Source organism: Miscanthus floridulus, chromosome 5 (genome assembly GCF_019320115.1).
Source record: "Miscanthus floridulus cultivar M001 chromosome 5, ASM1932011v1, whole genome shotgun sequence".
Lineage (NCBI taxonomy): Eukaryota > Viridiplantae > Streptophyta > Magnoliopsida > Poales > Poaceae > Miscanthus > Miscanthus floridulus.
Window position 1 is genome coordinate 98,558,892 of NC_089584.1, and position 14,851 is coordinate 98,573,742.

At 44.3% G+C, this 14,851-nt stretch overlaps 1 protein-coding gene across 2 annotated transcripts; it reads left to right on the forward strand.

Annotated features, from left to right (window-relative positions):
- The first annotated feature begins 794 nt into the window (after positions 1-794).
- LOC136450304 (ATP synthase subunit beta, mitochondrial-like) lies at positions 795-4,930 on the forward strand. 2 transcript variants are annotated; one of them, XM_066450697.1, is made up of 10 exons: positions 795-1,380; positions 2,068-2,143; positions 2,242-2,330; positions 2,433-2,550; positions 2,636-2,739; positions 2,817-2,975; positions 3,139-3,363; positions 3,450-3,761; positions 4,551-4,677; positions 4,758-4,930. In XM_066450697.1, the coding sequence occupies exons 1-9, from the start codon at positions 913-915 to the stop codon at positions 4,659-4,661; spliced, it is 1,662 nt and encodes a 553-aa protein (XP_066306794.1). In that variant the 5' UTR covers positions 795-912; the 3' UTR covers positions 4,662-4,677; positions 4,758-4,930. The 2 variants fall into 2 exon arrangements, with proteins under 2 accessions (XP_066306794.1, XP_066306795.1); XM_066450698.1 differs by having other exon boundaries at positions 800-1,380; positions 4,551-4,930.
- Positions 4,931-14,851: the final 9,921 nt, after the last annotated feature.

Consider the following 14,851-nt stretch of genomic DNA (forward strand, 5'->3'; position numbering starts at 1 on the left):
CAAATTTTTCTTGTCAAATTCTGTCAAAAGGAAGAACTTTACCACATAATGGATAACACATGATTGCATATTTGCATTTTTCTGATCAAGCAAAGCATCAGCTGTAAACAAATAACACATAGATCAAACATACCAATTCTAAAGCAATAAATAAGTTAGCCTATCTGAACTCCATGTGCTGAACTATCTGAACTACTGAACTATCTTAAATAACTGAAATACTGAACTACTCACAGCCCTATAATATGTGAAGTTTGTAAATTGTAGATTCATTTTTAATATTGAAAATCACACATGCACATCCACAAACTTCTAGTGCTAGTTGGATTTCAGGTGAGATGAAGTTTTGCTGAATGTGAAGTGAGCACTAAATACAAGATTGTGACAGAGAAGAGGTCTGATACTTTTGAAGTCCTCACGGAGCTCGTCGACGGTGTCCCGGGCCGGCGGCAACGCTGCTGAACGGCGTCACTGCGTCGGTTTGTGCAGCTCGGCCGCCCGGCCCCTCCGGACCACGGACGGCGGCGCAGTACTGCTCGGGTAAGCGTAGGACTGCTTGGCCTAGGCCGACGGCGACGGCGTCGTTGTATGCAGGTCGACGGCTCGGCCCCTCCGGACGACGGGCGGCGGCGAGCAGTGGGCACGGGTCGGCGTAGCCGCCGCAGCCACTGCCGCCTACCTTTCACGGAGGAAAACTAAACTATCCTGTGGCAGAAAGCTGGCAGCCGTCGTATGGTGTAGGGCCGCACGTTTCGCTGTGACTCGCTGAATACCCAATCTGAGTCCCCTCCGTATTCCCCACCCCCAACCCCGATCCCCAAACCCCTACCACCCTTCCCCGCAGAGTGGAGCCGCCACTCCCACCCACACCATTCTGAGGAAAGCCTAGATCCGGACCCCTCGCCGCCGGCCATGGCCACGCGCCGGGCCCTCTCGTCCATCCTCCGCTCCGCCTCTCGCCTCCGCTCCGCCTCACCGTCCCCGTGCCCGCGCTCGCCGCTCCACCACCGCCCGTCCCCCACGGGCTTCATACTCAACCGCGCAGCCGCCTACGCCTCCTCCGCAGCGGCCCAGGCCGCGCCCGCTCCGCCGCCTCCTTCCACCGGCAAGAAAACCGGCGGCAACAAGATCACCGATGAGTTCACCGGCGCCGGCGCCATTGGCCAGGTGTGCCAGGTCATCGGCGCCGTCGTGGACGTGCGCTTCGACGAGGGGCTGCCCCCGATCCTGACGGCGCTCGAGGTGCTCGACAACAACATTCGCCTCGTGCTCGAGGTGGCGCAGCATCTCGGGGAGAAAATGGTCCGCACCATCGCCATGGACGGAACTGAGGGGCTCGTCCGCGGCCAGCGTGTTCTCAACACCGGCTCTCCCATCACTGTAAGCCCATTTCCTCATTTCCCGTTCCTTTTTTGTGTTTTGAGCTGATATATTCGGATGTCTATCTGACGAATCGGCGAACCCGGTGGATTTTATGTTTGATGTAGACGTACGGATCCATCTATTGTCCAGTCAGTGCTTTGTAGATCTACGACTGTTTTTATCGATAGTATGCTGTATTGATTTGGTTGATAATCCATATGCCTGTAGCATTATCATCATGGTTTAGTTAAATTCAAAAATGCCGATCCATTCCATGTACGTTTTTATCTACTAATAGTCTCATCACGAGTCAAGATTATTTACCATTCGTTAGTTTGATAAAGTTACTAAGGAAACTTCTTATAGCCATAATAAAGTATAAACATTTGGAAATCTTTGAAAGTTTTTCCCATCTCTTTTTGTCATCTACTCAGCTTATCATGGGCACATGCAACTTTGGTGGCTTGCTTATTATGTGTTCTATGATTTAGCTACTAAACTCATACTAAGTCATTGACACACATGAAATGACTTGTTACAGCTGCCGTATATAAGCTTTGTACCTATCTATTGGGTCTGTAGGCTCTATATGTTTACAGTATCTGAACCTAGTTGTTGCTAGTCTCTTAATTACTGTGCTACACCATCTTCCAAACATTGTCTCAGTTGTGCTTTTGCATTTGTGACTTGTATATCTGGTTCTAGGTCCCTGTTGGTAGGGCAACGCTTGGACGCATTATGAATGTTATCGGTGAGCCTATTGATGAGAAGGGAGATATAAGTTAGTCTTCATGACATTGATTTACTTTTAACATTTATGTATACACTACTAAAAGTCACGCTTATATTCTTGTTTTGTTGATTGCTCCTTGCTTTTAGCAACAAATCACTTCCTCCCTATCCATCGTGAAGCCCCAGCCTTCGTCGAGCAAGCTACAGAGCAGCAAATTCTTGTTACTGGAATCAAGGTGCACCTCTTTGGAAGTGTGTGCCTGTCTAGTTTGCTAGGTTCTTTTCATCTTTCAAGGCTTATTGTGCATATTTTAATTCAAGGCTTCTACTTCTATCAGGTCGTGGATCTTCTTGCACCTTACCAAAGAGGTGGTAAAATTGGTCTCTTTGGTGGTGCAGGGGTGGGAAAAACTGTCCTTATCATGGAGCTGATTAACAACGTTGCCAAGGCCCATGGTTTGTTTTTTTACAGAGCTGGATGGGCATGCAGCGAAATTGTCATGTGTTTATGTTGGCTTATTTATTTTATTTCTTCATCTAGGTGGTTTCTCTGTCTTTGCTGGTGTTGGAGAACGTACTCGAGAGGGTAATGACTTGTACAGAGAAATGATTGAGAGTGGTGTCATTAAGCTTGGTGATAAGCAGGTAATGATCAGGATTTTGAATGTGTTGTTGGGTCTCATATCTGTGGCGAGTTTTCCTTACATTGTACTTTGCGGCAGAGTGAGAGCAAGTGCGCTCTTGTCTACGGTCAAATGAATGAGCCTCCTGGTGCTCGTGCTCGTGTTGGGCTGACTGGTTTGACTGTTGCTGAGCATTTCCGTGATGCTGAAGGACAGGACGTGCTTCTCTTCATCGATAACATTTTCCGTTTCACCCAGGTAGATTCACGTCCTGTTTTATGTCCAGAAAGTACCTGCAATGGTATTCTTGTTAGTGGATATGCAGATGACATTAGTCAATCAGTCTCATATGTATTTTCTGCCTTGATTCTGCATACATTAGAGCTGAAAACTTGTACATTTGGTATCTACTATCTGTCAGGCGAACTCTGAGGTGTCTGCTCTGCTTGGGCGTATTCCATCTGCTGTGGGATACCAACCCACCCTTGCTACTGATCTTGGAGGACTGCAGGAGCGGATTACCACCACAAAGAAGGGTTCTATTACATCTGTTCAAGCTATTTATGTGCCTGCTGATGACTTGACAGATCCTGCTCCTGCTACCACCTTTGCCCATCTTGATGCTACTACTGTGTTGTCACGTCAGGTATTCCTGCCTCATGTCTAGTTAGAATTTCTGCGGATTGATGCTGTTGCTATTATGAGTATGATGTTAGCGTTGTCTCTTTGCAGATTTCTGAGCTTGGTATTTATCCTGCCGTCGATCCTCTCGACTCCACATCCAGAATGTTGTCCCCACATGTTCTGGGTGAGGAGCACTACAACACTGCTCGTGGTGTTCAGAAGGTTCTTCAGAATTACAAGAATCTGCAAGATATTATTGCCATTCTGGGAATGGATGAGCTCAGCGAAGATGACAAGTTGACGGTCGCTCGTGCTAGGAAGATTCAGCGGTTCCTTAGTCAGCCTTTCCATGTTGCTGAAGTTTTCACGGGTGCACCTGGAAAGTATGTTGAGCTGAAGGAGAGTGTCAAAAGTTTCCAGGTATATGTCATGACTGTAACCTATCTCCTGGCCCATTGTGAACTGTACTATTGCAACAGTTTCTCCCCCTCCAATTATCATTGTTTGGCTAAACAATCCAGTTGGTGTTCTTTGCCTTGCAGCTTCGTACTCAATGCATGATTAAGTTTTGTCAAATTTAATGATTTATTTGATGTGGTCATTAGGTAGTCTATGGAAATGCGTCTTTTGACAAAAGTATAGTAGTTTTATTTTTGTTTTTGATAATGGTAGTTTTTTTTCTTGATTTTACTTCTAACATGAACCACAGGTTGGCTAATGGACATTTGGCTTGTCATATGATGTTTTTCGTTGTTGTGTTTTATCATAGTTTTCAACAACATATTGTTGCAGGAGTTAGTAAAAGTTACCTCTTGTAGACTGTCCCATGTCCAAAGTGATGTATACACATGAGTACTTTATTCTGAACACTAACGGGGGCCAAAAAAAAATGTGTCCAGTTATGATTTTTTTATGAAGGTAAACCTGCTTATATAGAAAGCAACACATGATGGTTTGTTATGATATGATATGACTAATTATGTACATGATGGTTTGTTATGATATGATATGATATGACTAATTATGTACACACTTAAAAAATGCCTTGCAAATTCTACTAGCTGCTTTAAGTGATCTTATCATCTTAATAGGAATACTTATCATGTGTATGTAAGAGTATTTTTGTCTCATTACTGGAATGCAAATGGCAGCACCCATTTTTGTGCTTTTACGGTTAGTGTTGACTATTTGAACCTTTGTATCGGATAGGGTGTTTTGGATGGCAAGTATGATGACCTTCCAGAACAGTCATTCTACATGGTTGGAGGAATAGAGGAGGTCATCGCCAAGGCAGAGAAGATTGCCAAGGAATCTGCATGATAAACAGTCTCCACAGGCAATGCAAAATTTAACTTTTGGAGGTCAACATGTTGTTCCCTTTATTCTGTGTTATCAAGAACATGTATTTATGTGCAGGAGGCCCTGCCCTGCCAATGGACGTGTCCCCCCGCACCCCCCCTCCCTAATAAGGATTCACAGTGACATTTTCATTTGGCTTACTGCCCTTTGAGGAAGAATTATCCTTTAAACTTGTTAATTCTCAAAGAAATACTGTAGTCTCGCATGTTAATAGCTGCTATGAGGTCACCTGTTCAATTTTTTTCTGAGCTGATTCCACAGTTTGTTATCTGTGCAGTCCCATTTTTGTGATCTGTTTTTAACTCCAGTGTTTGGTTCATGGGATGACAAGGGATGAGTTGTGTTTGGTTTATGGGACGAAGGGATGGAATGTGTTTGGTTCATGGGACGATAAGGGATGAGAATGAGATGGGTCGATTGCATTTTTGATGTGTTTGGTTAAGGGACAAGGAATATGCAGACCTTGTCGCTAGGGATGAGAATGAGATGGTCGATTGCATTTTTTTGTGTTTGGTTAAGGGACAGGGAGTGTACGGACCTTGTTGCTTCCAAACGACTGTATGGCCTATCTCACTTCGTGCCTCGTGGGAAGAGAAGAGTCGCATGATAATGTCTTTGCGCTCTAAGCAGTCCTTAAGGACATGAAGCTAACCAGTTACATAGTGCAAGGAAAATGGACCTTGACCTATTTATTTTGGATTTTGGTGTTTGATGACTAACACAATTAAATTGGACTAATGAATTTGCAAGTGTTTGTTTTGTAGTTTAATAGGGTGCAAGACGTAACTTGGACAAAGGCGACGTGATGATCCGATGATCAACACTTTAAGAAAGACTTTAGAAGCACAAGAGAAGACCTAAGATATCAAGCAAAGTTCAAGCACGAAGATTGGAACCAAGCCGTACGCAAGATCGCAAAGAAATGAGCTCACTATGGTGATCGGATGCAGGACCGGACGCTGGGCAAGTGGCTCGGCAGACAGGCGACCGGATCCCAGACCGAACGCTGGCGGCAACCGACCGGACGCAGGACAGCAGCGTCCGATCGATTACAGTAAGGTTTCAGAGCGGCAAATCTGCGACCGGACGCTGGCCAGCGTCCGATCAGTATATTGTCGGCTCAACGGTCGGGACGACCGGACGCATCCGGTCAGGACGATTCAGCGTCCGGTCAGTAGCAGTTTCGCGGGAATTTGACCCCAACGGCTACTTTCTCAGTGGGGCTTATAAATACAACCCCTAACCGGCCATTTGAGCTGTGTGGAGCTGAGAAAACATGCCAAGGGTGTTGATACACTATTTTAGTGATCTCCACATGCATATTGCTTAGTGTTTTATTAGGTGATTAACATAAGTGCTTTGCGAAGTGCTTAGGTTGATTAGACCACCGCTTATGCTTTGCTCTAGGTGTTTGCCTAGTGTTTAGTGAGGTTAGCATACCTCTTGCCACCCCATGCTTGCGAGCACAAGTGTTGTACATCGGAGGGGCTTGAAGTCTTACGAGATCACACCAACCACGTTTGTGGTGTGGCCGCCACCATGTACCGGAGGGAACAAGGCCCGCGGCGTTTCGGCCGAAAGCTTGATAGTGAAGACGGCAGGAAGCATCCTGGAAGAGGCTTGCCGAGAGGCACATCGGAGACCCACTTGCGTGTGGGGAAGGCCCAAGGCTATCCACGGAGTTACCCGACCAGGAGCTTGGCCCTTACGAGGGATTCCTTGCGAGGGGCTCCAACGAGGACTAGGGGGAAGCTTGCGCGCTTCTCGATACCTTGGTAAAAATACCGAAGTCATCGACAGGAGTTTGCATATCTCTATCTTGCTCTTTAGCTTCCGCATTTACTTTAATTGTATTACTCCTTTTTGCGGTAGAGATAGCAACACACTATAAAAAGAGGCCATAGTTTAGAGTTAGATTTTTAAGTTGCCTAATTCACCCCCCCCTCTTAGGCGTCACGGTCCCTTCAATTGGTATCAGAGCCAGGTTGGCTCATATTTGGACTTTTGGCTTAACCGCCGTTGAGCCGATGTTATTGTTGAGTGGTTGGAATGGATACCGCTAGGCCTCCTCAATTTGATGGCACTAACTTCCTCTACTATAAAGCTAGAATAGCTTGCCACCTTGAGGCGGTTGATTTAGATGTATGGAGAGTCACTCATGACGGGATGAAACCCATTAAAAATCCTGAAAAGCCCATAAAGAGTGACGAAAAAGAAATGCATTTCAATGCTAGAGCTAAGAATTGCTTGTTTAAATCTTTTAGCATGGATGTGTTTAACCAAGTGTTCACCTTAAATACGGCACATGAAATTTGGTTAAAACTCCAAGAGCTCCATGACGGCACCGTGAGCAAAAATATTGTCTAGCTAAGCAAAATTATGATTCCTTTGCTATGAATGATGATAAGCTTGTTCGTGATATGTATTCTCGATTGAATCTAATTATCAATGAGCTCTATTCAATAGATTATTAAAGCTAGATGATGCGGACATCGTGAGAAAGATCATCTCCGTTCTACCACAAAAGAAATATGCAAGCATCATCACCATCCTTCACAACATAGAGAACTTGAGCACCATGACCCCGGGGATTGTCATTGGCAAGTTAATGGCATTTGAAATGTCACGTAAGATGGGTCAAGAAGAAGCTTCTTCATCAAGCAAAGGCAAAGCTCTCGCTTGTAGCAAGAAAAAGAAGATGAAGTGTAAGAAAGTTGAGACAAGCTCAAGCTCAAGTTTCTTTAGTGAAGATGAAGAAGAAGATGAGGATGATGATGAAGATTCAATTGATGATCAATCTTCCTCCTCCACCTCTGATCTTGATGAAGAATTAATCAAAATGATCAACAAAGTGGAGAAGATGATCCAAAGGCTCAATGTCAAGGGTGTGTCTATCCAAATTCAAGATTTCATTTTCACAAATCAAAGAAAAGAGCAAAGAAAGAGAGGATGCTATGGATGCGGCGAGTTGAGACACTTTGTGAAAGTTTGTCTAAACAAGCCCACACCCAAGACAAAGAAGAAGGCATGCAAGAATCAAGCCCTTACATCAATAAGATCATGGGATGATTCTTCAAGTGAAGAAGAAACCCATCACATGAGGCGAGGCCGCAAGCAATCATCATCAAGCTCTTCTCATGTGTGCCTTATGGCACGAGGTAACGAAAGCTCTTCCTCTAGTGAGAGTGATAGTGATGATGATATGCCTTCTTATCATGAACTTGTGCAATAAAATCTTAAATTTGCTAAAGCTTGCACTAGTCAACAAAAGAAGCTCAAAAGCTTAAAAGAAAAGCTAGATAGCTCACAAAAAGCATACAAAACCTTGCTTGAATAATATGAGAGCTTTGCTAATCTCAATATTGAACTATCTACTAAAATTGAGAAACTTGAGGCTAGTGCAACAACAAATGCATGCACAATCAATAATGAGCAACTTGAAAAGAAAAATAAAAAATTAAAAGAAAAGTTAGTTAACTCACAAGAAGCATATAATAGTTTGCTTGCTAAAATAGAAATCATGTGCAAACATTATGATGAGCTAACTAATAAAGTTGCTAATCTTGAAGCCGTTAGCACAACTCCCACCAAGGCATCTAAAAGAAAAAGTTCTATCTTTAACATGTCTATAAAGGATGTCTCTACTTTTTGTAATAATTTATGTTTAGACTCACCTTTGTGCAACCAAGTTTGTATTAAGAAAGTTGTTGTAGATACATGCATACAAGAGGTTGCAAAGGAGAATAAGCAACTCAAGCAAGAAGTAGCTCGCCTCACCAAGGACTTGACTCAAGTGAAAGGCAAGGCGAAGCAAACCCAACTTCATCAAGATAACACCGTCAAGGGAGTGAAGAAGCTTGATGAAGGACAAACCGTGGTTTGTTACGTGTGCCACAAGAAAGGTCACAAGTCCTATGAGTGCAAGGTGAAGAATGGCAGAGGAGCAAAGAAGAAGGATAAAAAGCAAACAAGCAAGCTCTCTAACACCTACACCAACAAGGTGGACAAGAAGGCCTCCACACCTTATCTCTTGAAGAAGAAGAAAAATGATAAGGTGGTGGCCATCAAGGTGAACAAGCAAGCCAACAATGGGGTCAAACGCTTTTGGGTGCTAAAGGAAACCATTTCAAACATGAAGAGCACCAAGAAGGTTTGGATCCCGAAAGGGAAGTGAGAAGTCCATCGGACTTCAAGGAATTTGGAGACTTGGCAAAGTGTAGGTGCATTTTATGGGGTGCATCATGATGGACAAAATCATTACCAAGTGGGTTAGTGAATACTATGAACCTAAATTCCCCTTCCCATGTTAGGTAACTAGATGGTATTACTTTTTAATTGGTACATCTTGCAATTAGATTTTCCTACAATTGGTATCTTTATGCATCTAGTTACTCTTCATGCCTAGGTTTGCATTTACATGCTTATATCTTTTGTCATGCATACACTAGGTATTTCATATGGTAGGCTTGCTCGGTTACATTCTTATTCCATGGAGCAATCCTACATGGTTTAAAATTGCTTAGAAGCACGGCACATAGCTTGTCCTACCATTGTTCATCCAATATGTGCCAAAGTCCAAATTGTAGATAATCTCTCCCGGATATCTTTTTGAAAATGATTCTCATATTCATGAGATGTCATCTTTCAAGTAGTATTTTTTATTCTAAAATCAATGTGCATGATTTCTACAAAATATTCTACATTTGTGTGCACATATTTAGGGGGAGTAATTCTACAACTTGGATGCTTTGAGACTAACACTTTTTCAAATGGTATCAATTTTTCAAACCTATCACATGTGTAGTAGTTTTAGTGTTAGGAAATTGAAGTCCCCGGAGTTAAGCATCATTCTTCAAATGGCATCATCATGTTGATTTCATTCCATATTTATATGCTTTCTCCATGCATTATATAGATTAAACTCTCTTATGCAATAAATTGCTAATTATGCATATGCTTTGTTTTCTACCATATGTATGCATAAATTTAGGGGGAGCTTAGTCTATATAATGTGAGAGTCAAATTTTATCATCTATTTCACTCTATACACAAAGGATCACGAAATTTGACCCTCCCTTGTGCTACTAATGTCTTCCTTTTCGGTGTTTGATGCCAAAGGGGGAGAATTTGAAGGACCAAAGGCAAGCATCAAGTTGATGTCTACAAGTGGTAATGGTCCAAGAAAGGGAGGAAAGTGGATTATGGATTAGTCTAATTAATGGTAAAATTTGTAGGAATCCATAATACCACATGGGGATTTTTGCAAGGGCAAGATAACCTTTCATTTAGTTTTAATTGGTATCTTACAATTGATTTCAATTGGTATCTTTAAGTATCAAATAAACTTGCCACTTGCCCTTTGCATTGCATCCTAGCAAGTAGGTAGTTTTTAACTTCTAAATTCTTATTATTTGCTTGCTTTGGTCGTGTTGGCATCAATCACCAAAAAGGGGGAGATTGTAAGGAAAATGGACCCTTGGCCCATTTACTTTGGATTTTGGTGTTTGATGACTAACACAACCAAATTGGACTAATGAATTTGCAAGTGTTTGTTTTATAGTTCAATAGGGTGCAAGACGTAACTTGGATGAAGGCGACGTGATGATCTGATGATCAACACTTTAAGAAAGACCTTAGAAGCACAAGAGAAGACCCAAGATATCAAGCAAAGTCCCAGCACGAAGATTGGAACCAAGCCGTACGCAAGATCGCGAAGAAATAAGCTCACTGTGGTGACCGGATGCAGGACTGGATGCTGGACAAGCAACCGGACGCTGTGATCGGACGCTGGGCAAGTGGCTTGGCAGACAGGCGACTGGATCCCAGACCGGACGCTGGCGGCAACCGATCGGACATAGGACAGCAGCGTCTGATAGATTACAGTAAGGTTCCAGAGCGGTAAATCTGCGACCGGACGCATCCGGTGGTAGGTGACCGGACGCTGGCCAGCGTCTGATCAGTATATTACCGGCTCAACGGTCAAGACGACCAGACGCGTCTGGTCAGGACGATTCAGCGTCCGGTCAGTAGCAATTTCACAGGAATTCGACCCCAACGGCTACTTTCTCAGTGGGGCTTATAAATACAACCCCCAACCGGCCATTTGAGTTGTGTGGAGCTGAGGAAATATACCAAGGGTGTTCATACACCATTTTAGTGATCTCCACATGTATAGTGCTTAGTGTTTTATTAGTTATTAACATAAGTGCTTTGCGAAGTGCTTAGGTTGATTAGACCACCGCTTATGCGCTTGCTCTAGGTGTTTGCCTAGTGTTTAGTAAGGTTAGCATACCTCTTGCACCCCGTGCTTGCGAGCACAAGTGTTGTACATTGGAGGGGCTTGAAGTCTTGCGAGATCACACCAACCGCGTTTGTGGTGTGGCCGCCACCGTGTATCGGAGGGAACAAGGCTCGCGGCGTTTCGGCCGAAAGCTTGATAGTGAAGACGGCAGGAAGCATCCTGGAAGAGGCTTGCCGAGAGGCACATCGGAGACCCACTTGCGCGTGGGGAAGGCCCAAGGCTATCCACGGAGTTACCCGACCAGGAGCTTGGCCCTTACGAGGGATTCCTTGCGAGGGGCTCCAACGAGGACTAGGGGGAAGCTTGCGCGCTTCTCGATACCTTGGTAAAAATACCGAAGTCATCGACGGGAGTTTGCATATCTCTACCTTGCTCTTTAGCTTCTGCATTTACTTTAATTGTATTACTCCTTTTTGCGGTAGAGATAGCAACACACTATAAAAAGAGGCCATAGTTTAGAGTTAGATTTTTAAGTTGCCTAATTCACCCCCCCCCTCTTAGGCGTCACGGTCCCTTCACATAGCAAGGTATATAAAGGAACATCTAAATTTACTATCAAGGGCTTCACACAATGTTTGATACATCCTGCAAGATAAATAACTAATGGGAATCTCATGAACAAAGACCCTCTTTGGTGGATCTGAGGGGGCTTCAACTTTTTGCACCGTAGTGATATTGTAGTAGAAGCTAGTGAAGCCTCCTGGCTTCTCCTGATTGTCAGTTCATTTTGGATTGAAGAGAGAAAAGTAGCTCTTGCCACAGAGTACATCTAAAGTAGTCACGGTAGAAGAAGCTAAATCCTTTCAAGCCATTGCTAAAGAGGGCCTAAGATAAAAGTCTTTGTGTAAGAAGTAAACATATGCTAAGCACACTAACAAGCAAACCTAGTTGACACTTAACAAGAGAATTTGCACACAACAAGCAAAGCGAGAGCTTAAACAGGAAGTAATGCAAGAACAAAAGAGAGGCAAAGAGACAACCTAAGTTTCCCTTAGTATCAAGTTGTTGCTACAATCCCCTAGTCTACATTGGAGCACCGAAGAGTGATCAAAACTTGGTTAAGCTCCACTCTAGTGAGTACCCCTTCTCCACTCTGGAATAGCGAGTTTGAAACCATATGCATCTTTTAGAGCCTTCTCAACAAGAACTCCAGCCGGGAAGGTCACCAAGTCATCCACCGAGTTGTCTAGGTGATGGCAATCACCAAGAGTAATAAGTATTCAACTTCAACTCAAAGAGATCCAAGCAAAAATACGGGTGGCAGTCAAGGCTAACTCTCAATTCTCACTTCTTGGCTTGGATGGCTCTATAATAGCTACACCATCCTCTCAAGTGTTGGCAACAACAGGGTCAAAGAGCAGCTCAAAATGAGCTAGGGGAGGCACTTATATAGAGGTTGAAGGAGCTGCTAGTTGTTGGAAAAAGTTGGAAGACAAAAACACCAGTAGATGATCTGTCGGTCTCCTCCACTTGCACCGGATCATATGGTGCCTCTGTGCTGACATGTTTTTCCGACAGTTAGGAAGGAACATACCAAAATATTCAAAGGGGGTCTGAAAGGTCCTAATATGGCTAGAGGGGGGGTGAATAGCCTATTTAAAAATCTACAAATCAACTAGAGCAATTTGATTAGTATGACAAATAGCGTAATGCAAACTTGCTCTAGCTCTACAAGGGTTGCAAGCCACCTATCCAACAATTCTAGTTGCAATGATTACTTAGGCACACAAACTTGCTATGTAATTACTCACTAAGAGCTCTCAACCTTGCTACTCTAAAGAGCTCAACTAGATGAATATAAATAATAAAGCAAGCTCTCAATTCTAATTACACTAAAGAGCTTGTGTCAACTAGTTTGCAAGAATGTAAATAAGTGAGTAGAGTGATTATACCGACGTGTAGGGGATGAACCAATCACAAGATGAATATATAGCCAATCACCGGGAGAATGTCAAAGACAAGAGACAATCGATTTTCTCCCGAGGTTCACGTGCTTGCCAACACGCTACGTCCCCGTTGTGTCGACCAACACTTGGTGGTTCGGTGGCTAAGAGGTGTTTCACAAACCTCATCCACACGATTGGACACCGCAAGAACCGACCCATAAGTGAGGTAACTCAATGACACGAGCAATTTACTAGAGTTACCTTTTGGCGCTCCGCCGGGGAAGGTACAACTCCCCTCACAATCACTGAAGGCGGCCACGAACAATCACCAACTCGTGCCGATCCTTCACCGCTGCTCCAACCGTCTAGGTGGTGGCAACCACCAAGAGAAACAAGCGAAATCCGCAGCGCAACACGAATACCAAGTGCCTCTAGATGCAATCACTCAAGCAATGCACTTGGATTCTCTCCCAATCTCACAAAGATGATGAATCAATGATGGAGATGAGTGGGAGGGCTTTGGCTAAGCTCATAAGGTTGTTATGTCAATGAAAATGAGCAAGAGTTATCCCTTAAGCCGGCCATGGGGCTATAAATAGAGCCCCCATCAAATAGAGTCGTTGTACCCCTTCACTAGGCAAAACACGCTCTGACCGGACGCTCCGGTCATACTGACCGGACGATGGCCCTCAGCATCCGGTCGCCCGATGGACGCCACGCGTCACCAGCTTCAAACGCTGTTCGTCAGATTTCAACGGCTACAAAGCTGACCGGACGCTCCGGTCAAAACTGACCGGACGCTGAAGCCCCAGCGTCCGGTCGTTTCCAGTAAGCTCCCCGAGACATGTTTTTTCGACCGGACGCGTCCGGTCCACCTTGACCGGACGCAGCCAGCGTCCGGTACTCAACCCTTAGCCACTGTGCAGACCCGTCAGTTTGACCAGACGCAGAAACCAGCGTCCGGTGCATCTCAGGTCCAGCGTCCGGTGCAACACCGAAACTGGTGACCTCTCTGCCAGCTCGACCGGACGCAGCCTTTCAGCGTCCGGTCGCTGAGTGACCCAGCGTCCGGTCAGTAGATCGACGCCAGCATCATTTCGACCAACTCTATTTCAACTCTAACTTCTTCACCCTTTCTCAAGTGTGCTAACCACTAAGAATTTTGCGTCCGGCGCAATAGAAAATAGACATTTCATTTTTCCAAAAGCGCCGAATCCTGCAAACACCTTGTGCACATGTGTTAGCGTATTTTCACAAATATTATCAAGGGTGTTAGCACTCCACTAGATCCTAAATGCATATGCAATGAGTTAGAGCATCTAGTGGCACTTTGATAACCGCATTCCGATACGAGTTTCACCTCTCTTAATAGTACGGCTATCAATCCTAAATGTGATCACACTCACTAAGTGTCTTGATCACTAAAACAAAATGGCTCCTATATTTTATACCTTTGCCTTGAGCCTTTTGTTTTTCTCTTTCTTCTTTTCCAAGTTTAAGCATTTGACCATCAACATGCCATCACCATTGTCATGATCTTCGCCATTGCTTCATCACTTGGAGTAGTGCTACCTATCTCATAATCATCTTGATAAACTAGGTTAGCACTTATGATTTCATCAATTAACCAAAACCAAACTAGAGCTTTCAGGGTCATAGAGTCTCCATCGAATCATACACCACAATACTGAGACTGGGCCAACTTATTAGAAGTCAAGCTTGGCCCACCCAACGATTTGTTAGGGAGTCACTTAGTCTCCATCAGATCATACATCGCACTAGAGTTAAGTAGGCAACTTGTCACCAAGTCAAGTTGGATTTCACCAGGCGATTTACCAATGTGTCTCACAACCACCACTGGATCGTACGGTGCACATCAATGGGATGGCCAGTTGCCATAGCCAAGGACTGGGCCTCGCCAGATGTGGGAGGGGCCGGGTGATAAGGGCACAGACATAGTGTAT

Coding starts and splice junctions, on each gene's coding strand:
- LOC136450304 (XM_066450697.1), top strand. CDS start 913: ATGGCCACGCGCCGGGCCCTCTCGTCCATCCTCCGCTCCGCCTCTCGC. Junction 2,740..2,816: donor TTAAGCTTGGTGATAAGCAG/GTAATGATCAGG, acceptor ACTTTGCGGCAG/AGTGAGAGCAAGTGCGCTCT. Junction 3,364..3,449: donor CTACTGTGTTGTCACGTCAG/GTATTCCTGCCT, acceptor GTCTCTTTGCAG/ATTTCTGAGCTTGGTATTTA.